This window comes from Nerophis ophidion, linkage group LG16, assembly GCF_033978795.1.
Source record: "Nerophis ophidion isolate RoL-2023_Sa linkage group LG16, RoL_Noph_v1.0, whole genome shotgun sequence".
In the NCBI taxonomy this organism is placed as follows: domain Eukaryota; kingdom Metazoa; phylum Chordata; class Actinopteri; order Syngnathiformes; family Syngnathidae; genus Nerophis; species Nerophis ophidion.
In genome coordinates, this window is record NC_084626.1 from 39,879,507 (window position 1) to 39,903,857 (window position 24,351).

At 39.6% G+C, this 24,351-nt stretch overlaps 1 protein-coding gene across 2 annotated transcripts in view; it reads left to right on the forward strand.

Moving 5' to 3' along the window:
- The window catches only part of cfap20dc (CFAP20 domain containing), a 60,474-nt gene that overhangs the window by 32,008 nt on the left and 4,115 nt on the right, over nucleotides 1-24,351 (forward strand). For both annotated transcript variants that reach the window (XM_061875205.1, XM_061875206.1), the window contains exons 12-15: nucleotides 206-525; nucleotides 4,356-4,709; nucleotides 9,567-9,803; nucleotides 12,040-12,101. In XM_061875205.1, coding sequence (XP_061731189.1) covers nucleotides 206-525; nucleotides 4,356-4,709; nucleotides 9,567-9,803; nucleotides 12,040-12,101 — 973 coding nt within the window. The remainder of the gene's footprint in view (nucleotides 1-205; nucleotides 526-4,355; nucleotides 4,710-9,566; nucleotides 9,804-12,039; nucleotides 12,102-24,351) is intronic.

The following is a 24,351-nucleotide window of genomic DNA, read 5'->3' on the forward strand; positions in this document are numbered from 1 at the left end:
TCCGTCTCTCATGTGCACACACGAGCGATTTTTCTTCAGGCTGAACTTAATTAAATGATATGCTCCCATTTTCTCCGTCCATGTAGCAAAGTACAGACGGTAAGAACTGTCCTCTATTCCTGTACCCTGCGAGCATTCACATTCATAACATTCATTTACCCTCTTCAGCCTTTTAATATTTTCCTCGTTTAATCTTTTATCTCAGACATGCATGGTCGGAATTCACCAAAGAGCAGCACAATATCTCCTCCACCCACACCAGCACAGTCCCCTCTCAGCCCGACCCGGCTTGCTTCGTCCCCTGACCCACAGGTCCGGAGCTACTGGGAAAGTAATGACGGAGAACCCGAGCTGCGGCTCGCTCTGCAGGAGGAAGTGTTCACTTTCTCAACCCCGCCTATCTCGCCAAAACGAGGCCAAGGCCAGAGTGAGCAGGAGATGGAGACGGGAGGCGATGGGATTCAGAGCCCAAGTGAATGGCGCTGTGAGGCCCAACCCCAAGATGATTTCATCGGCAGTGATGAAGTACGCTCACTCTGCTCACTCAGGATACGTTGCACATATTGCTTTGACACAATGTTTGACACACGTTTCCATGTTAGCGGCCAACCAACGTAATGCAACAGTGATTTCGATTTAGCGCAACATAACATCTCACATTTTTTCTTGTTACTGCACATTTATAGCGGGAATTATACTTTAACTTAACATATCAGCAGGGCTATTATAATCACATAATATATTAAAAGTTCTAATATTTATAGAGTCGTTTTCTTTATGCTGAGCAGAGAGATTAAACTGTGTAGCACGACAAGTTTAAAGACGCCTGCCTTCAAAGAAATGCTAATTGCTTTTACTTATTCAAAACTCTATAATAAGTCTTGTAATTTCCCAATTTAATGGGAAATTATTTCCAACCAGCTTAGAGTCATTACAAGCATGACACAAATACAAATTAACAATGTTTTAACATTACTTCATGTTGCTTGCACACGGAACTCCATGTTCATTCGTTCATTCCAATACTAAACACTGCTCACTCTGCAACAGAAAAGCATCGGCAGCAATCATAATAATGGAAGAAATGGGACAAAAATCAAACTGAGCTTCATGTTTTTGAAGGTAGATTTTTGTATCAGATTTCATTAGATTAAGACTAGATTTTTACTTTAGAAGGAGCATACAAAACATTTCCAAGATAATTCTGATCATCCATGAGTCAGATCGGGCAATACCAATCACATGTATTAACTGTAACTCATAGTACTGGATGATTAACCGCTCTTAGTGGTGCAGAATGTAAGATTTGGCCCGGTCGTACATACATGACCGATACAGCCCTACCCGATCTGGATAAGAGTGTTACCAAACTCATCTCCACAAAATTAAAAGGCGCGGACTGTCTTCAGCTTCACGACAAGATTTTTGGAGCGGTGATGTAATGCCTTTATCAGTGATTATTTTAACATCACATTGGCTTGGCCAGGGGGCTCTAGCATCTAATACAAACCATTGGTATGTTTTTTTTTTGCATTTTTTCAGAATCTGTTTAAATCTCTTCAACCACCCCCAAAAAGGCCCCTTTAACTTTGAGTTGATATTTTTCAATTCCTCTATTTTTTTTAACCTCGCTGGGATCCCTGTTTTAAAAAAAAAATGTTATAATTGTTTATTTTCTGCTGTAACGTGCTTTCATCTACACTTTATGAACTTAAATAAAACAAATGTTTTTTTGTGTTTCAAAGTAGCTTAGATTAGCATGCCCTTACTGGGGTTGCTTTTAGGTGTGCAACATATTTATCCTTATCCTCCAGTGATAACACTACTTGTAAGAAATGGGTTTTATTTTCCGCAATGGAAGTGATGATTATTAATTTAGAGGAGTGGCTCCACACTATTACCTGCTAGCCACCTCTGTAAACATGGAAGTAGTGTCAAAGCGCTTTGAGTACCTTGAATGTAGAAAAGCGCTATACAAGTACAACCCATTTATCATTTATTTATTTATCTGTCAGTTTGGAAAACTAAAATAATAAAGTATCAGCCAGTGGGGATTGTCGTTAACGGAAAGCATTAATCAGCTTTGGCCAATCACATATGTATTCGTGAAAATCAGGTAATACTTATAGGTGGTCGATCGATGGATGCATTCCCACTCAAAATCTATGTGTGTGAAAAACCCAATACATGTAATGGTTTGCAATACATGACCTAATTTTTGCAATGTTCACAGCTTTCTTTAGCGTGTATGTGCCGCCAACATGGTCCAGATTAAGCACGCACGCGTTGTTTGACACACGTTTGACATGATTTTGATTTTCACTCATTTCTGACAGGTTGCTCATTTTTCCACTCTTCTTTCAAAGTGTTGCGTCAGGTTCATGCAATACTTTGGCACCATTAGTTCTTAAACACAGAGAAATATTAAAAGCATTGAAAAATATTGCTTGTGATCTGTTTGGAGCTGGATCAGAAATGTGTTTCTAGTTAAACTCTCATGTAATGTAATAAAATGTAATTATGGGGAAAAAAATAGGAATAAGAAATAAAAGGAAAAAGGGAAGATGTGTTTGTCAAAATGCCTAGAAGGTATACAAGCACCTCTCAAAGGCATTATGGGCACGTTAATACTCATTAATAGTTGCTTGCTGGCTTATACTTCAGGGAGTATGATAAAAAAAAACTAAGAAGGAGAAAGCAAATAACATATGGTGCCGATAAGCTCCAGCCTCAAAGGGCTTCTTTTAACCTCTGACCTCAGAATAAAGCCAGCCGCAAAAGGAGCCGGCCGAGAGAAGAAATTGAGACAAGGCAGACTCGATGCTTAGGGAGCTTTGTGTTTGTGCTTCTGGGAAGTTAACAACTTCTCTTCTCTAGATTGGCTGCTTGTGATGCTCACTTGTTCGCTGATAACTGGCTTAAACTGGTCTGAAGACTTTTTACAGCGCTGTATTCTCTCAGTGCAACGATGTATTTGTTGAACTAAGATTCTGTATAGTGTTCTCTCCACTACTACGGTCTCAGTGCATCACTGATTTTAAATTAATTTTGAGTACATTGATATTTGAGTACCCTAAGGTAACGTAGCGTATCCCTCACAATAATCGAGGGAAAACTGTATACAGACACATTTTAATAAATGAGAGTATCATGCAAAAATGCATTCTTCACTTTGTGTCGTGAATAAATACTTCTCTAATCCATCACTTTGTAAGATTCCACATTTAATTACAATTACAATTAAAACATATACAGATGCACGTGTAGACCATGGGCCTGATCTACTAAGATCACAAATAACAAGTACTAAATAGTGTGTGCAAAGTATGAAAATAGTGTGTAATAGCAGTGGGATTATTGCAGGTGATCTACCAAGACTGTGCACAATTAATAACAAATACAAAAGTGTGCATTACCGGCTGTCTGCAATGTAGAAGTGCTCCTGCAGTGCGATCAACAGGACCGCTGGCACTATTTGCTCTAATGACGCATGAGCAAGAAAATGCATGTTGCTAGAAGTATTTTCATTCAGGAGCTAAATTGATTACTTTTGGTGTTTCTGTCTCCAAATCATCCCTTAAATTGTTCATCAGATTAAAAATGCAATTACTGCACAGACATGTCCAATATTTGTATTTCTGACAGACATACAGTCTGTTTAACTCCTTACTCGAGATTACCTCTCTCCATCGTCTGCAACGATCGCCTCCTACTGCTCGCAGTTAAGCTATTTTTTGCGCGTAACTGTGCAAATTTATTTCGCTATCTGTCTTGCTATATAGCTTTCAAACCTGCTAAATATACTGTAGATGCAAAATAGTTTAAGCTTGGATAAATCACATTACGAGTGATAAATGGTTATATTTGCATTTCTTCCTACCACTGTGTGTTCTGATGATCAGTAAATAATCTGCCTACACATGAAGACAAACACGCTAAATAGATTGCGTGGTCTATTTTGATCATTTGAGAGACACAATCCTCAGCACACAAGCTTAGTAGATCATCTATGCGTGTTATCAAGTGTGCACACACACATCTTTAGTAGATCAGACCCTAAATGTCTTCCTTGTGTTCCTGCATTGTTATCATTACTCTTGGCTGAATATTATTATAGTGCTAATTGCAAAAAACTAACATAACATGTGTGCTGCACTATGTGGGTTATAGTTTAGGTTTCTTCTCTAAAGAGAACTTTTCCTCACCTCCATGTGCCAGCTAATTTAGTTGGTTGTTTTGCACGTATAAGGAGCGTCGTTTTAAACCTACTCTGAATGTGAAGTTCTTTTACGGCTTCATGTGTGCTTTCTTTAAATTCTTTGCTTTGTTTGTAATTATTTCTTGTTTTCTTTCAGGAGAAGAGCTCTATTTCACTCTTTCATCCAACATCAATGACAGGCTCTATTCCAGACATTTCAGAACCTCTTCCGTTTACAAATTTGGACTCACAACCTGAGAGTCAAAACTCTGACCAAGCATCAGCTGAAGAGCTTTGTTCAGCCGTCACTGATATGCACCTGGACTCTCGAGCCTGCGTGCCAGCTGAGGATGAGTGGAACGATCCCAAACAATGTCACTCATCCGGGGAAATAAGACAGGACCAGAGGTGTGGGTCAGGTGGACCAAAAGGAATAAACCAGGCTGTGGACAGGAACAACACCTTATCACTGAGCTGTCTTCAAGAAGTCTCACTGGAGGACCCCTTCAAGGTACTGCTGAAGTACTCACCATTGCAGAGAATGCAGACCTGATTTAGCTGTTATTCCCATATAACTTTAGATGTATACTTTTACTAAAATGTAAACAAACAGGCTAGTAGTAAAACAAACTAAGTACATTAATAGTACAGGGACATTACTACCCTATACGTTTCCATTTATTATACATGATCTGGTTATTATCATATTTTTGGGAATTACACTAAAGAGAGATGCTATGGGGAAAAAAAGCACCAGATGGCTTCCCAAACCAATGACAATTAGGAAGGAATGTGTTGAATTTTAAAATTAGTCAAATTAGAAGAACGAACATACTATTTAATCTTTATATTGTCAACGTCAGATCGTTATTGCCTTAACAATACTTTATGGGCCTGATATACTAAGATCCAAATACCAGGGGCTAAACGGTGTGTGTACAATTAGTGGGCGTGTTGTGTGTAATCTACAAATGTTGCGTGTACAATAATAACAAGTGCAGAAGTGGTGCGTACCGCCTTATTTAAATTAGGATTTTGTGTATACTATAGCTGTGATTAACCGCTCATGGAATCACTCATTTCCCTCCACATGTATGTTATCATGCTCCAAGTTATGGGTTTTTGCAATGTTGAACTAGCGGGTGGCTTATCTATAATCTGTAAAACCTTTTGTGCTATATAGAATCACATTATATACAAAAGAAACAATGTTTTAGCATGCTGACGATGCGCTCTGCAGGGAGGTAGTGAACCATCATGACACTGCAGTGAATTCATGCGTCTGGAGTGATGCCATTAAGAAAAACGACAGTATACCCCAAAATGCATCAATTGAATTTGTTTTATCAGCCCCTTAAGTCATTCATCAGCTGAACAAATTATACAATAATATTGCTGATATTTTTGACAGTCCAAATATATTGACAAACAGAGAATAGAATAGAATAAAAAGTACTTTATTCATCCCTGGGGGAAATTCAGTGTCATACGTACTTAGGACGCAGCTACAGCGTGATCACCTTCTTTTTTTCAGCTATATTTGCGCAATTGTTGGGACATCCTTTTTAGACGCACTAAATAAAGACACAAAACGGCTTCAGCAGAACAGTTTCGGCCTTGATAAATGTGTGTATGAAATTATTAAATTTGCATCGTCTTCTCGCAGTATTGTAGGGTAAAATTGCGCTCCTTATTCTGCTCACTTAAGAGGCAATATCCTCTAAAAACAAGTTTGGTTGATAATTTTAGTGTGTTATCAAGTCTGCATGTGTTTTAAAAAACGCAAACCTTTAATAGCTCAAGCTCTATATCAATGTCTATGCTTGTATATTTTCCAAAGGTGTAAAACTACACTGAAGTATACTGACATATGACTTACCTCACTTATTTGTCCTCCGTGACCAAAAACTACTATAAAAATGTCATGTCATATGTGCCATGTTTTAAACATGTCAGTCCTTTAAAACTATTTAAGCCTAATGTCAAACACAACGTTTTTTGGGGTATTGTTCACATAGATATTATTTTTCCTTATTGAAAAAAAGTTATAAAAATACAGCGCACACTTTTTCTGAATAATACCTCATATTTAAATCAGTAGCCCTTCCCATCCCATCCATTTCTACCGCTTATTCCCTTTGGGGTCGTGGGGGGCGCTGGTGCCTAACTCAGCTACAATAGGGCAGAAGGCGGGGTACACCCTGGACAAGTCGCCACCTCATCGCAGGGCCAACACAGACAGACAACATTCACACTCACATTCACACACTAGGGCCAATTTTAGTGTTTATATCAGTAGCATGGAACCCTTCTTGATGTAACCGGAGCTGGGAATCGTACATATGCTCCCTGGCATGAAGACAGAAATGTGTACCATTACTCCACCAAGGATAGTTTATATTAGGACAAATGCGGCATTTTCAATTTCAGGTCGTTTTTGGGTAAGAATGGCAATTCAAAAATTTTATAAAAAATGAATTTCGTCTGGCAAATTGGACCTACAGTTTAACCAAAGTAATAATTGGCACAACATCTCCTGATGATTGCTTAAAGCCGTCTTATTTACTTGGCTCAACTTCGACAGCATCTTCTCCCCATCATCTTTGTTGTAGCTGTGTAGTGTGCAAGGACGGGAGTGGAAGAAGTGTTTGGAGCTAACTGTTTCAATGACTTTACTTAAATCAATAACGGAGCAGCATCTCCTCATCCGCAAACAAAAAGGCCGGAATTGTGTCCCGTGAATAACCGTCCGACCGGAACTCTAATAACTAAAGTTCCTTGGGTGAATAATGTAAACTCAGTACGCAGGTATGTTTTAGCGATTTCATGGCGAGTTTACTGACAGATATAAGTAAGAACTTTACACAAAATTTTATCAGAAATGGCAACAGCGGAGGATGAATGTCCAATAAATAGAAGATAGAGAAAATTAAGACTATCGAGTGTTGGCCCTGCGATGAGGTGGCGACTTGTCCAGGGTGTACACCGCCTTCCGCCCGATTGTAGCTGAGATAGGCGCCAGCGCCCCCCGCGAACCCCAAAAGGGAATAAGCGGTAGGAAATGGATGGATGGAGTACGACGTCGGCACGGACACGCACAATTTTTCAGGATTTACGCAGATTCCAAATACACATCAGCCGATACCAGAAGGTTAAAAAAAAGTTGCTTTTGTATAATATTGCGAAACAAAACGCCATAAAATATGTCCTGCCTTATACACACACAATAATACTCGTATATTTAATGCGCCGACAATCCATAAAGCGGTGCGGCTTCATAGCTTAGCAAAGTCATACTAAAACATGTTGATTGATTTTTGAGCGCCGTCTGTAATGTTCTATTTTTTCAATGGAACATTTTAAATTGTTGTGTTGTTTACTTGAGACCCATCATAGTGCAGTCTACACTATCTCTTATGTTTGACTGCCATCTACTGGTGACTCTTATGATTACACCATATACCAAATAAAATAGCTTTGAGGTGGGTATGCTCAACCAAAATGATTACTTACATTAGGTGCACCGGGTTATATGGCACACTGTCAAGATTTGAGGAAAAAAAAGATTTTAAAGGCCTACTGAAATGAGATTTTCTTATTTAAACGGGGATAGCAGGTCCATTCTATGGGTCATACTTGATCATTTCGCGATATTGCCATATTTTTGCTGAAAGGAATTAGTAGGAAACATGATAAAGTTTGCAACTTACGGTACTAAGAGAAAAGCCCTGCCTCTACTTGAAGTCGCCGACGATGACGTCACATGTTGATGGCTCCTCACATATTCACATTGATTTTAATGGGAGCCTCCAACAAAAAGTGCTTTTCGGACCGAGAAAACGACAATTTCCCCATTAATTTGAGCGAGGATGAAAGATTTGTGTTTGAGGATATTGATAGCGACGGACTAGAAAAAAAATAAAAAAAATAAAAAAAAACGCAATTGCATTGAGACGGATTCCGATGTTTTTAGACACATTTACTAGGATAATTATGGGAAATCCCATATCTTTCTATTGTGTTGCTAGTGTTTTATTGAGTTTAACAGTACCTGATAGTCAGAGGTGTGTCTCCACGGGTTTCTTGACGCCAGTGTCTCAGGGGAGTCGACGGAAGCTATGATGGCACAAGCTCAGCTTTTCTCTGGTAAGAAGCGACTTTTTACCACAATTTTCTCACCGAAACCTGCTGTTTGACATTCCGTCGTGATTCATGTTCGCTTGACCGTGCTCTGATCCATAGTAAAGTTTCACCTCCAGGAATTTTAAACAAGGAATCACTGTGTGTTTGTATGGCTAAAGGCTAAAGCTTCCCAACTCCATCTTTCTACTGTGACTTCTCCAATATTAATTGAACAAATTGCAAAAGATTCAGCAACACAGATCTCCAAAATACTGTGTAATTATGCTGTTAAAGCAGACGACTTTTAGCTGTGTGTGTGCGCAGCCCTCATACTTCCTAAAAACCTGTGACGTCTTGCGTACACGTCATCATTACACAACGTTTACAAGACGAAACTCCCGGGAAATTAAAAATTGTAATTTAGTAAACTAAAAAGGCCGTATTGGCATGTGTTGCACTGTTAATATTTCATCATTGATATATAAACTATCAGACTGCGGGGTGGGTAGTAGTGGGTATCAGTAGGCTTTTAAGTGCGCCTTACAGTCCGGAAATTACGTTAATTATTTAGCGGCCCGCGGTTTATTCTAAAATTTTATAAACGTTTTTTTGTAAAGTGGTCAAGAAGAGCAAGAAAGTGAAATGTAAAGAGATAAAGTTGAAATGATGATGATGATGATGATGATGATGATGACAAAACTGACATTTAGGCTGTTTTTGGATTAACGCCTGAATCATGATTATGATGATTCATTATTAATGGTCGTCCGTAGCTGTTTTGTTTTGAAGTGTGATGTTAGTAAATCCAAGTGGAAAAGCATGAGACTGTCTGGCATGATCAAGGAGGTACAGAGGTGGGCTGATAACAGGATAGTCAGCTGGAGTGATGGCAGGGCCTAAAGGGAGACATGTGTTTCCTTCCTGTGTTTACACAACAGTGATGTGACATGTCCCGCATCATCGCAGCGCCGCCTGACTGCTGATTTGTGGCAGCTTTTGGCAAGCGGCTTGACAGAAAGGTTGTCATAGAAATACTGTATGTGGTGTTTGACTTGTTTTATTCAAACTGGCTACTCTCTTAAATGAATTGATGACCTTATTAAAAGTCCGTAATACCCTGAAACTGCAGTGAGTTGTTGTCAGAGATCCATACAACATCACAGGCTTTGGAAAATTCTGTCAAGGGAATGTTAGGCCGTTTAGTTTGCATTGTAAGTGATTTGTGTGTTTGGACATGATTTGAAAGGAAGAAGACAAGACCATCCAGCCTGGTGAGTGTGGTGATTGGCACTTAAAGCCAACCAGCAGGCTACAATTGCACGAAGGGGATGATGACGAGCTCCAGATGCTTGCAAGTCTAAAAAGGCAGCAGGAGGAAGATGAATCCAGAGCCTCGGGCCTCAGTGCTTCTCTGATCCAGCAGTGTAACGTCAGCATGAGCCTCAGCAGTGAGGACGACTCCACCTGGACGCACGTTACCTTGGTTTGTATGCTTTTCTGTTCCATGCAAACGCACGTCTGCCATTGGTAATGATGACTACACTGACCCCTCTGCTACCCATCCAGAATAATTTCAGTGACCTGGCTGACCCGCACGCTGGTTCATTTCCATTTCAAGCTTCCTATCGACACTAACGCACATTTTTCTCTGTTGTGTTTGCTGTATTACAAACATTTCTGGAGATAGACACACATTAATTGGCCTCGTATTGTTCAAAAAGGTACAATGGCACAATAGCCACCATTTCCCAGCACGACTGGAAATTATTTAGGTCATTCGAAATCATCCCTTGTGGTCTTTTTAGAATTCAGAGATGGTATAGTGGCTGCTGAAGGTCATTAGGATCCATTGGCCATTAGCATAAACACATTACACTTAGAACGAGTGCAGCTTCTCTCCATGATCCCCAGTGAACGCGGTCATTTCACATGCTAATTTTATGAGCATGTTACCATTTCCCACGTACAGAAGGTGTCTGATCTGATAGTATGCTTAGATGCAGGTAGTGCATACTGCATAGCCGTATTACCACTGGGACTGACACTTGGTTTACTATTTTGGAAGGCGACCGTTATATTTATTGTCGACTCGTACCCATGTGAGCCTATATGACCTACGCACCAAACACTGGCAGAATAATAATGGCAACAAACCATGGGAAAGACATGGAGACATACTTCAGGAAAAGTTACCGGAATACAAAAGCAAAGAACCACCAACACCAATCGTCAAGAAATAATTTGAAAAAAAGGACCAATGAAAAACCACATAATTTTTTCCCATAAGAAATAGTGTAAAACCCAATGCATCTTTACCAGACACTCTAAATATCAAGATAGAACACGTTATAGAGAACAATGATAGTTTTACATGCAGAAAGCAATGTAAAATACATGTAAACGATGCATGAAATGTATCAATGAACATTTAACATATATTTTTCCTCAATTGAAGATTATTTTTTGGAAAGTTGACAATAAACGGGGAGGGGAGAGAAACCTTTGTACTTGGCTATGATTGTTTTTTTAAATTCACCTTCTTTATCAAAGTGCTGGCACTCACTAATTTTTTGGCCCTACGGTGGATTATTTTGCAGTTGTAAGATCAGAGACAAAGTCACCAACATATGGGATTCTTTGGACACTGTATTCCATGGAATGATATGCAGATAACGGAGTGGTTTGTTACATGCAATGTTTGGTGGTACGACAAATAGGATAGTCTACAAAAGCCAGGGCAAACCTTCAGCAAGAAACTTTGTTAGAATTGAATTATATCAAAACTGAGGTAGGACTTTTCTTGTCACACCTTCAACAACAGTAATGTTTTGGTTTTTTTTGATTGATTGAAACTTTTATTAGTAGTTTGTACAGTTCAGTACATATTCCGTACAGTTGACCACTAAATGGAATCACCCGATTAAGTTTTTCAACTTGTTTAAGTCGGGGTCCACGTTAATCAATTCATGAAGTGAAGTGAAGCGAATTTTTATTTATATAGCGCTTTTCTCAAGTGACTCAAAGCGCTTTACATAGTGACACCCAATATCTAAGTTCCATTTAAACCAGTGTGGGTGGCACTGGGAGCAGGTGGGTAAAGTGTCTTGCCCAAGGACACCGGCAGTAACTAGGATGGCACAAGCGGGAATCAAACCTGCAACCCTCAAGTTGCTGACACGGCCACTCTACCAACCGAGCTATGCCGCCCTATGTCTTCATTTGGAACAAATCCTCTCCACAAAATGATTGTCTCCTTGCGTCCCATGGGGTGCACAGCGTACATTTAGAGAAGAGTACACACTGTAAATAAGGTATCGGACTCCCAAGCGTTGTGAGAACTCGGTGACTACTATTTCTTTGGCAGTCATGCAATGCAAGAGCCTTTAAACAGCCATGAGGCTTAAATAACCTCCTGAAGTAATGACATGATCTTTGGCTTTGACAAGATGAAGAAAGTAATATGTTAGTGTTTCTTCTGAGGGATGAATAGAAACAGTTTTTCTTTATATAACCACATCAAAATTTCACACCTAGGTTTTGTTCATCTCATTTGTAATCTGGCACACACAGACTGCACTCCATCCAATGAATGCATCAAGACCATTGTATTCTGGCCTTTTCATTGTTTCACTGGAGTTCCTTTCCCAAGAACAATCGTCTTATTTTTTTGTATTATTTTTATATTAACATAATGTGATGTTTTATTCTTTCTGATGCAGCCAACTAATCAAGGACATCACTACCAGAAGGAAATGAACCCGGTGCAGTCCTCAAACCCTAGGTAAGCAAACTAAGCAAGTGTATTCTACTTTCTACATTTTCAAAATGTTTGTTTTTTTGCATTAGCAAAATGTGTGTAAAATAACTTGTTTCTTCCTACACTGCTGCACAAAAAAGGTGAACATTTGGCAACATACAGACACTATTGTCAGAGCTATTTTTTTCTGACAAAACACCAACTGATGGCAATAATAGTAAAACACTTAAACATTTCTCACACAGAAGTTTACAAACACTCATTGTAACTTTAGAGTATTTAGTCACCACAAAATCACCACATTTTATTTGTACTTTTTTTGGGACAGAAAAGCACATGTAGGTAAAATGTAGGATTGTCTTAGAATAGTCAACTGTTTGACAGTTCGAAGAAGTCTGATTGTACTAATACCCTCAAAAACCTTGTTGCATCATTTATTTCCTCTAGACCAGATAGTCGAGTATGATTGATTTCTCGCTGTTCCACCAGAACCAAAGCAGAAACTCCAAAATAGTTTCTCTCGTTTTGAGGAAATAACATTAGAGGAATTGTTACAACGTATAAATGGAATACAACAAACAACATGTTTACTTGACCCACTGGGAAACTTATCAAGAAACTCTTTGTATTATTAGGTCCATCAGTGCCAAATATTATAAACTTATCACTTTCCTCTGGCACTGTTCCCCTAGCATTCAAAAGAGCGGTTATTCATCCTCTCCTTAAAATACCTAACCTCGATCCTGACCTCATGGTAAACTACCGACCGGTGTCTCACCTTCCCTTTATTTCAAAAATCCTGAAAAAACTGTTGCAGAGCAACTAAATGAACACTTAGGGTCTAACAATCTATGTGAATGGACTGCTCGTCCAGAGTCGGGACCCAGGATGGACCGCTCGCCTGTGAATTGGCTGGGGACATCTCTGCGCTGCTGATCCGCCTCCACCTGGGATGGTTTCCTGCTGGCTCCGCTGTGGACATGACTCTCGCTGCTGTGTTGGATCCGCTTTGGATTGGACTCTCGCAGCTGTGTTGGATCCACTATGGATTGAACTTTCACAGTATCATGTTAGACCCGCTCGACATCCATTGCTTTCGGTCCCCTAGTGGGGGAGGGGGGTTGCCCACATATGTGGTCCTCTCCAAGGTTCTCATAATCATCATTGTCACCGAAGTCCCACTGGGTCATCATTGTCATCGACGTCCCACTGGGTGTGTCAGTTTTCCTTGCCCTTATGTGGGCCTACTGAGGATATCATAGTGGTTTGTGTTGTGGTTTGTGCAGCCCTTTGAGACACTAGGGATTTAGGGCTATATAGTTAAACATTGATTGATTGAGTGATAAATCACGAGTGTCTCAGTAACAGTTATTTTAGAGTATCAGTACAAGTATGCTAGCATCTCGTACAAAGTGCCATAAACACAATCTATAGAGGGCGCCACAAATGTTTTTTGTATCTCCCACTAAAAAAACACAGAAGCAATAATTGATCAACACCACAAGCACTGTAGTGAAAAATCATCGACAGAAGGTGCTGAGTGGGATACATCGTGGCCATTTTATTGAAGACTGCACATGCTTGCTTTGAAGCACCAAATTTTGTTTTTCAATGCACACAATGTACATTTATGTTGGCAATTGCTGTGATCCAATGCAGACCAATGCATTTTCCGCTTTGTATTATTTGTGTTTCCTGCATCCACACCAAACACTATTATGAAACACAAGATAACTAACTTCAGAATTAAGGCTAAATAGCAATTGTCAGATGTAGACGAGGTTCATTTCTCTCACAAATAAATATATTTTGCTTCTGTTTTCTCATCCTTGCTGTTTTTAAATATTTTATTTTTAGTCCCTCCTGGTGCCATGTCAGTCTGGCAACCATTACACGATTTAAATACAAATAGGCTCTGTCCGCATCTCGAAGGTGGACGTGCTAGAAAATCAAAAAGTGGTGGTTTTGCAGGAAAAATCGTTAATTGTTGTTTCTTCATCATGCAAAGCAGCCTTATGCAGTTGAACTTCTGAACACTAAAATGAAACGTATTTTAGGAGAAAAGTATATCCAATGTCCATCATGTGAATCCAATGCTGTGAACCCTGCATTGGTAAAATAATGTAAAAGTTGTTGCTTCTCATTTGTCAGAAAATACTTCTAAAAAAAAACCACTGTATTCACCTTCCAGAAGTGTGTAGTGTTGCAGTCGCTCGGATTTTTGCTGGCCACGGTGGATCGATCAATTCATAAACTGATCAATCATTAGTTTGTAAAGTCAGACTGGAGTGGCGATGGGCTGACTGTAACGTCATTAAAATTCAAGTGCGTCTGGAGATCCTCCCTGAAAGGACAATTAGTGTCATTAGAGTCAAGTACTTGTTTGATGCTGACTCAATATTGATTTTAGCCAAACTCTCCAGCAGTGAGCTCACAGCATTAATGAAGCGTGTTCCAGGTTAACAACAGCAGCATATAAGGGGCACTGGATGGATGGATGGAACATTCCAGAGAAGCAGCAATGTGGTAACAGCTTATTTCTTTGCAAAAAAGCGTGTTACAAAGAAAGACAAAGGGATTGCATCACAGACAAAATCCTGGACGGGAATACTTTGATTTATTGATGAAAAGCGGCGCAATGAATAAGCATGTATCCCTCGCATGTTAACATAATGTTCGCAGTATGTTCCTTTGCTTATTTGCTGACTGAAATTCAGTACAGCTTAAAGACAAACGATTGACAACACCTTCCGGTCTCCGGCTTGTTATTTCACTTTTACTTTGAAGCAGCTTTGATTTACATATTTAGAAAATGCTTCCATTGATGCTCTCATTCCTCTTATTTTTGATTTTGAATGCCGTGTTGTGGCTCTTCTCTTCTATGGATCAGAGTTGGAAGTCAAGCTTTTCTGTTGCCAAGTTTCTTCCGTAAACATTTTGAAACGATTTTTTTGCATTCCATCTTGAAAGTAGTTGTCAGGGTGATAAACAGCAAGGCCTTGGTCGTGTTTCACTTGGAAATATTTGAAAGAGCTCAATGTTAACAATCACTGCCAAGTCCCACTAGGCAACTTGATGTCCAATTTTTACATTTGAGTTACAGCAGTAAATTTGCTAGACACCCATAAGTACTACTTGTACCTACTAGAACAGACCTGGGAAAAAATGGGCCATGTACGTGCTTGGGTCCTTTTTTCAGGAGTGCTACTACAAAAACACAGTAATGTCTGAATGCAGAATGCTACCTAATAGAGGGGTGCCTCCTATGCCTATTATTTTACTATATATATATATATATATATATATATATATATATATATAACCCACCTCCTGCCCGATTGTAGCTAAGATAGGCACCAGCGCCCCCCGCGATCCCAAAGCGGAATAAGCGGTAGAAGATGGATGGATACATATGTATATATATATATATATATATACACCCATACACACCGGCCCCTGCATACTTTTATTTTTCTCCCAATGTGGAACCCAATTCAAAATAATTCTGTACTAGAACTACCCACTGCTTACTAGTATTACCTACTACTTACCCTGGGCAAAATTATAGAATCACCAGACTTGGAGGATGTTAGTTCTGTTGTTACATTTTGTCGAGAAAAGCAGCTCAAAGACATGACACAAAACTGTAATCATTTCAAAAGGCAACTTTTGTGGCTTTAACAAAGACTAAATAAAGTTGAGAATATAAATTGTGGTAGTCAGTAACCGTTTCATTTTTAGGTCAATAAAAGTGAAAAAGTGATTTATATTTATATAGCGCGTTTTCTCTAGTGACTCAAAGCACTTTACATAGTGAAACCCAATATCTAATTTTTACATTTAAACCAGTGTGGGTGGCACTGGGAGCAGGTGGGTAAAGTGTCTTGCCCAAGGACACAACGGCAGGGACTAGGATGGCGAAAGCGGGGATCGAACCTGCAACCCTCAAGTTGCTGGCACGGCCGCTCTACCAACCGAGCTATTCCACCCCAAAAAAACTATGAAGACATTCAATTCTGAAGAAAACATTATAGAATTACCCTGAAATGTTCATTTCCAAAGCTAACACCTGCATCAGATTAAATCTGTTCATTAGTCTGCAGTTAAAAAGGAGTGATAACACCTTGGAAAGCTGTTGCACCAGGTGGATTGACATTATTCATGGCTCCAACAAGAGTTATGTCAAGTGAAACAACGGGGAGCGTTATTAAACTTCTTCTACAATTTAGAAAAAATATCAAAATAAGGAATAAGCGGATGGGTGGATGTAATAATTTGCTGAGGAAAACTAAGAAAAGTACTTTTCCAATAAGTCTCATCAGACTCTAACTGCACTTGGAAAGTTGTCAATGAACTTCTCAACAAAGGAAAATTAAATGCACTCCTTCCATCTCAGTTCAAGGATGGTGAAAACATGTATAAAGACCCTGTTGTTATAGTAAATGAATTTAAAATATGGGTTTAGCACTGTGAAAGGATAAGAGGAAACCCAATAGCAATCATCTAGATTACATTAAGGGAAATGTACATACTCTCGTACAGTTTGAAGATACTAATAAAAAAGGGGTATTGGAATTAATTTCTATCTTGAAGATATCAGCAGCTGGTCATGATAATATAGGTGCTTCATTGATTATATAAGTTTCCTCCTGTCAGAGTTAGTTGGTGATGAACCCCAAGATGCAGAGAAGGAGGGAGGCATTTTGCAGGAAAACATGATTTAATTAAAATATTAGAATAAGAACAAACAAAAGGGTATACTAACAAAGGACGCGCACCAGGCCTATAACAAACAAAAGGGTCTTTAGCTGGAAGCTAGCGGGTAGAAAACAGGAAAACAAAAGTCGTTACTTGTAGAGTGAAAACAAAACGGAAGCAGGGAAAAAAAAAACAGTAAGCTACAAACAGATACTGAAAGATAGCTTACCGCTACGCTGCAATGACTCGACATGAAGCGACACGACAGGAGCGACATTACGGAAGTCATCGACAAGACAATAATCCAGCACTTGAGTGGAGGACAAAACAGGTTCAAATAGGAGAGGGCTGATTTACACCAGGTGTGGCCAGGTGCCAATCAGCCGCAGCTGAGGAGAAACAGCGCACAGGGAAAATAACAGGAAACAGACAAAATAAGAGCGCTGACAGGAACCAAAAACAGGAAATACTAAATACACACAGAGGAAAAACTAAAACACAAACAAACTGTCAGTGGCAAGCCTGACACCTCCTATATTATTAAACCCCTTACACACAAATTAAACCTATCCATGCAACCTGGGGAGGTTCCACCAGATTTAAAAATAGCCAAAGTTACTCCTGGGCATAAATCGGGAGATCCAAGACTTTTCAATAATTATCGGCCAATACCAGTGTTACCATGCTTCTCTAAAATATTTGAAAAGCTGGTTTATAAAAGAATGATGCACCACTTGAATGAACAGAATATCCTCTATGAACACCAGTATGGATTTAGGAAACAGATACTAATGAAATATCACTCCATCGATATGGCTCTTGTTCTGTTGGTTGAGAATATACATACTGCCCTTAATAAAAAGGAATTTGCTCTAGGCCTATTCTTTGATCTTTCTAAAGCTTTTGATGCTGTTGATTATACTATTTTGCTTGATGAATTACATATCTACAGTTTTCAAATTATTACTTTTAAATGGCTGTCTAGGTATGTTTATAACCGTGAGCAATATCTGTATGTCAATAGTTCCATCCATCCATTTTCTACCGCTTATTCCCTTTCGGGGTCGCGGGGGGCGCTGGCGCCTATCTCAGCTAAAATCGGGCGGAAGGCAGGGTACACCCTGGACAAGTTGCCACCTCATCGCAGGGCCAACACAGATAGACAGACAACATTCACACTCACATTCACACACTAGGGCCAATTTAGTGTTGCCAATCAACCTATCCCCAGGTGCATGTCTTTGGAAGTGGGAGAAAGCCGGAGTACCCGGAGGGAACCCACACATTCACGGGGAGAACATGCAAACTCCACACAGAAAGATCCCGAGCCTGGATTTGAACCCAGGACTGCAGGAACTTCGTATTGTGAGGCAGACGCACTAACCCCTCTGCCACCGTGAAGCCCTATGTCAATAGTTGATCATCCAAATTTAAGATGTCATGTGGAGTTCCTCAGGGGTTTATACTTATTTATCATTTTCATCAATGACCTGGCGGCTCTATATTCATCCTTTACACCGATTTTATTAGCTGATGATACAAATTTGATCCTAACTCACAAGAAATTTGAAAACCTCATTAGGGAAGCTAATTCTAGTATAGCCGTGCTATCTGAATGGTTAGGCTATCACTAAATGTAAAAAGATCTAACTTAAGTGGCGGGCCGTGTGTTTCCCACCTTGGCCTTCAGTGATATCCGACTTTAATGATAACCTCTAAAAATACCATAATTTATGTCACCACATGACCATTGCTGGAGAAATACTATACAGAAACACATTTACGGCCAACTGGGCATTGACTCACCTCAGCAGTATGCCAAAAAGGTTATTTTCTGGCGCATTTAAAAATCAATTAAAACGCATGAGCAATTACAACAAATCTTATGTGGTATTGTCAAGGTTTAGATTGCAAAAAACATAATAAAAGTGAAAAAATAAATGATTTTAACTCACTATAAGCCAATAGTTCCCTTTGTTGTCAGCTGATTTGAGAGGAAATTGCAAACATTTTCCCATTTGATGTCCAGTACAGCTGAGATAGCCAATCTCTTTGTCGTCGGCTGATTCGAGGGGAAATGGCGAGCATTTCCCCATTTGATCGCCGAGATAGCTGAGATAACCTCCGGGATTGGCCGGCGTTGTTACACAAGATGTAGATTCTCTTTAATTACCCTTCTTGAAAATGGTTTTGCAAATATATTGTAGCGTTTGATGGGTTTATAATGGTTGTTAGTTGAAGATGTGAAGAAAGGATTTCACTCTGTTCGATCATTGCCATTTATAATGATCCGGGTAATTTGGATGCACACTTGAATGAAGGGCATACTTAGTCAACAGCCATATGTGTCACACTAAGGGTGGCTATATGAATAACGCCAACACTGTCATAAAAATGTGAAACCATAATAAACAAATATGACAAACACATTTCGGGAGAATATGTGCACTGCAACACAACATAAACAAAACAGAACAAATTCCCAGAATTCCCTGCAGCGCCAACTATTCTGAGACGCTGCAATACATCTGCCACCTAATCAACATTTTGTTCTTCTCTGGCTACGGTACAACACTCTCCGCTTCCTGCTCAGTGGCCTTGTGGTTATAGTGTCCGCCGTGAGTTCAAAGTACGGCCGAGTCATACCAAAGACTATAAACATGGGACCCTGCTTGGCACTCAGCATCAAAGGTTGGAATTGGGGGTTAACTATCTAACTATTTGGCTCCATCTGCTCCTCCGTTTAAGAAACTAAATGTACTATCTATTTATGATATCAACATAGTTCAGTTCTCTTCTTTTATTCATAAATGTACTTACCTCCCTGATACACTTCCTACACCTTTCAAAGACTATTTTAAGACCTGTTCGCAAGTTCATGATCATAATACCAGACAAAATGATAATCTCCGTCCTATCTTTGGTCATATCAGTCTTAGCTAGTTTTCCATTAAACACATAGGTTCTTTACTCTGGAATAATCACCTATGTATTGCAAACTCCTCATCTTCACTCAGTAACTTTTAACAAAGATTAAGGGCCAGCCTGATGAATCCACATTCTCCATTTGTTCCGACCTTATAATGCAGCCCTATACTTCCTCACACACACACACACACACGCATGCACGCACGAATGCACGCACTTAGATTCAGTCCACACAAGGTAGACTACTTGTTGTCTTTTTTTAATATATACTATGTTCAATTTTGTTTGTTAATTTACTTCTTTAGGTGAGAACCTTGCATGAGCCCATTCTGGGTTTTTTTTCTGACTTGCACTTATTTCTTTATTCTTATTATGTGTTTCTTGTCTCTATGTATTTTAACAATGTTACCTCTTGTAGTGTTTATATTGTGCGAATAAATAACGTTTTTGAAAACCTGCGATGAGGTGGCGACTTGTCCAGGGTGTACCCCGCCTTCCGTCCCATTGTAGCTGAGATAGGCACCAACACCCCCGCGACCCTAAAGGGAATAAGCGGTAGAAAAATTGATGGATGGAGTTTATGAAAACCCCACATATTCTGAGATTTTCAATTTGAGGTTTTCATAAGGTTCTATAATCATCAAAATTATATTAAAAGAAGTATTGAAACATATTGAGTTGCATGTCAAATATTAGTTTCACCTTCATCTAATTGCTGCTATATTAGAACCTTTGCTCAACTCCTATTACCACTACTACCTATTATTGATGCGTACTAGCTACCACTAGCTTCATCTACTACTACCACCTGCTAGTACCACCTACTAACTACTGGTATTATTAAAGCAACATTTAACACATGAACTCTATTGAACACTTCATTGGGTACATGTGTACAATTTGATCTAATCAACAGCTACTGTATTTCAGGGAAGTGAGCACTTCACACACTTTTTAGCAACTAATTTAACAACACTTATTTTTGTGGCTCTAAACAATATTTTGGTCTTGAATATTATTTATTTATTATTGTAAACTCCTTTAGGGCCCCTACCTCACCCTAAAACTAACGTCAAAAATAAACACATTCAGAATGTCTACGTGCACTTAATTAAATTTTTGGCTTTATATGTTTGAAAAGTATCTCTTTAAAACAGGGGTCTCAAACTCAATTTACCTGGGGGCCACTGGATGCAGGAACTAGGTGAGGCAGGGCCGAAAGAAAAGATTTCTTTAAAAAAATCTAAGATGCACTTTTTATTGAATTCACCTTCTTTGAATGGTTTTCCGGTCCTAGTAACATACTTGCCAATTCTCGCGATCTTTACGGGAAACACCCGAATATCGGAGTAGTTGGGGCTGCATGGGATTCTGGGTATTTGTTCTGTTTTGTTTATGTTGTGTTACGGTGCAGATGTTCTCCCAAAATGTGTTTGTCATTCTTGTGTGGCACATATTTGTAACAGTCTTAAAGTTGTTTATACAGCCACCCTCAGTGTGACCTGTATGGCTGTTGATCAAGTATGTCTTGCAGTCACTCACTGCGTTTATTGAAGTCTAGTACAACATGTGGCTAGGCTGGCACGCTGTTCGTACAGGTTGTAGAAGACGTTAAAGACAGTGCTTCCACGGTGCCCCCTAATTATTATTATTTGGGAGAATGATTACCTCTGGATGGTCACTGAAAATAAATGGGTTGTACTTGTATATCGCTTTTCTACCTTCAAGGTACTCAAAGCGCTTTGACATTACTTCCACATTTACCCATTCACACACACATTCACACACTGATGGAGGGAGCTGCCATGCAAGGCGCCAACCAGGACCCATCAGGAGCAAGGGTGAAGTGTCTTGCTCAGGACACAACGGACGTGACCAAGTTGGTACTAGGTGGGATTTGAACCAGGGACCCTCGGGTTGCGCACGGCCACTCTCCCACTTAGGGACGGCGTGGCGTCCTTAGGGGTTTCCCGGAAAATCGAGAGTATACAATTGTGAGGCTGTAAAGCACCATTCATATAAAACTCGCGGGCCGCTCCAACATTAAATTTTCACATCAAGGTCCGGGCCACAAAATAACGTCTCGTTTGAGACCACTGCTTTTAAACAAATGAAAAAGCATGTTTCATATGTAAATGAAGTGATTGCAAAAAGCTCCCATCATACATCCTCAGATTTAGTGTCAGTCTTCCCAACATAATAACCAGGGAGCTCAGTAGATTGTGCACTTTATAGTCAGGAAATACACAATATTTGCATGTTTACATCAAAATGCCCAATATATGCCTGTTTATGTCGTGTCATCAATGATGTGTTTCATCGAGATACAAACGGACTATTTTGTTACGATGAATGTTTGGTCATACAATGACCGAAACGGTTGGTTCAAAGTTTTGTTTGGACCCAATCATACAAAAAGCGAAGTATTACTTACTGTATGATTATTAATGTAATTTTAGTTGGCATTATACTGACATAAACACAATCAACATTGTTGAAGAAATATAAATCCAAGCACAGCTATCTTTGTAAATCAATGTTTCTGCTGCCGTGCTGATGAAGTAAGTGGAGTATGTACGTTGTTGTACTTGAATATGAATATGAGGAGTATATGAAAATGAGTGGCACTGTTGTTTTGGCTGATGTGTTTGATTCGCCCGCAGCCAGATGAATATTAAAACACACAGAGGTTATACTTTCCTCATTAAAGATGCTATGATGTGCTTTTATGAGATGCTTTGTCCACAGGCAAAAGATGTAAATGGCTGATTATGCAACTGATGTGAATTATGTTTCAAAAGATTAATCTCTGCCGCGCTGCCAAGTCACATTTCCTCAGGAGACGCGTTGTGTTAAAACACTGCGCAGTGACTTATGTATAATTGAAACCTGGGAGAATACGCAGTGAGAGAGAAGTCGCAGAAGATGGCCAAGGTTGAGCTATGCTATCTGGGTCACAACATTGGGATGAATGATAGTTGGGGGGACACGGTGAAGCTAAGCATGTATTAGGGGGGCCCGAGAACAGCAGATGAGGATGATGGGGCTTTCATAGTAAACATGTGTAATGCAACACTTTGTCATGTGTAATGCTCCATGCTGTCATGTGTTAGGATAGGATAGACTTTGTTTATCCCACAACAGGGAAATTATGTGGTTGCAGTGCAGATAAAAAAAAGTCCACAAAAATACGGTGGAAACGAAGGACACAAAAGGCATTAAAAGAGCACAAAGCTAATGCAACCAGCTGCCACAGCAGCGGCGCCATTCCTGCATGAAATAACAAAAAATTAGCAATAAATAATACATATGGCACACACATGATTTCACCAAGCATAGACAAACAACAAAACAAAAACATTTATTTAACCACATACGCCACGGTGACCACTGCAGTGCTCCAAGCAATCGTCTGCTGGAGTGGGGGGGCCACATGGCCAGAGAGAGGAACAGACCCAACAAAGCAACCAGGAGAGCTGACTGCGTCCTAGGCTGCCCACTACCTCCTGGCTAGTGTCTGGTCCGTGCGGATGAGCAAGAATTAGACCCTGGGAAAATTACAGCCCGTGGGCCCCATACAGCCTGTTAAGATTTTCAATCCAGCTTGCAAGACTTTTCCAAATAATTTCTTTAAACCTTTAACATTTAAAATGGAGCTGCCATTGTGATGTGCAGTGATTTTCTCAAATTACTGTAAATCTTGAATTATAGAAAGTATTTCAATGGTTGGAATCTGCACTTTTGAGTGATAGACAAGGTAGTACGGTAATCTACGTCCCGGCTGCTCAGACGACGCACCAGGGAGTGTGGGCAAAGTTTGTTTCCACAGAATGTTTCCAGAGCGGCCAGCCTGAAATGTCAGGGACAGACGCGGGAGCAAATAAAAAAAAATCAGATTTTATGTGTTTTTTCAACCCTTTGCCCTTTGTTGCTTTGTTGTTACGATTTGCTTGATTATAAAATATGTCAATCGAGGAGGTGGTGTGAGAAGTAAAAAAGGAGCAACGTTTTAATGTTGTTAATATTCAGTGTTTTATCGTTCATAGTTAATATTGTAAATCCCACATTCTTTTTTTAATGTAAATTAAACGTGTCCCTTTCAGTAAAACAAATGGGTGTGTATGTATGTGTATATATATATATATATATATATATATATATATATATATATATATATATAATATATATATATATAAGTATATGTATACATTATCAAGGAAGACCGAAATGTCCGATACATGCCCATTCAACTCCGTGAAACTCGCCCATCCCGACGGTCAATGCTAGTTCCGCAGCTCCGTCTCTTTGTCCACATGTCCTTTGGTCTCTCCACGCAGACTCCAGTGTGACAAAGAGCCAGCAGTTGTTCTCTGGTGCAAACACAGTCATGGCCAGAAAGGCTCCCCCAGGCAGATCCAAAAGTTTACAAAAAAGCATCACAGAAGTCACAAAAGTGCCAACCGTTGTTGCGTAGTCCCGGAAGGGCCTGAACCAAAAATCAAAAAACATACGGAAACAAAAGGGAAACATCAAAAGCACAAAAGAAGAATACACAAGAACACAAAGCTCCTGCAACCACCAGCCATGTTGCCATGTTTAATTCTAAATGTTGCCATGTTTAATGCTACGTGTTGTCACATGTTATGTT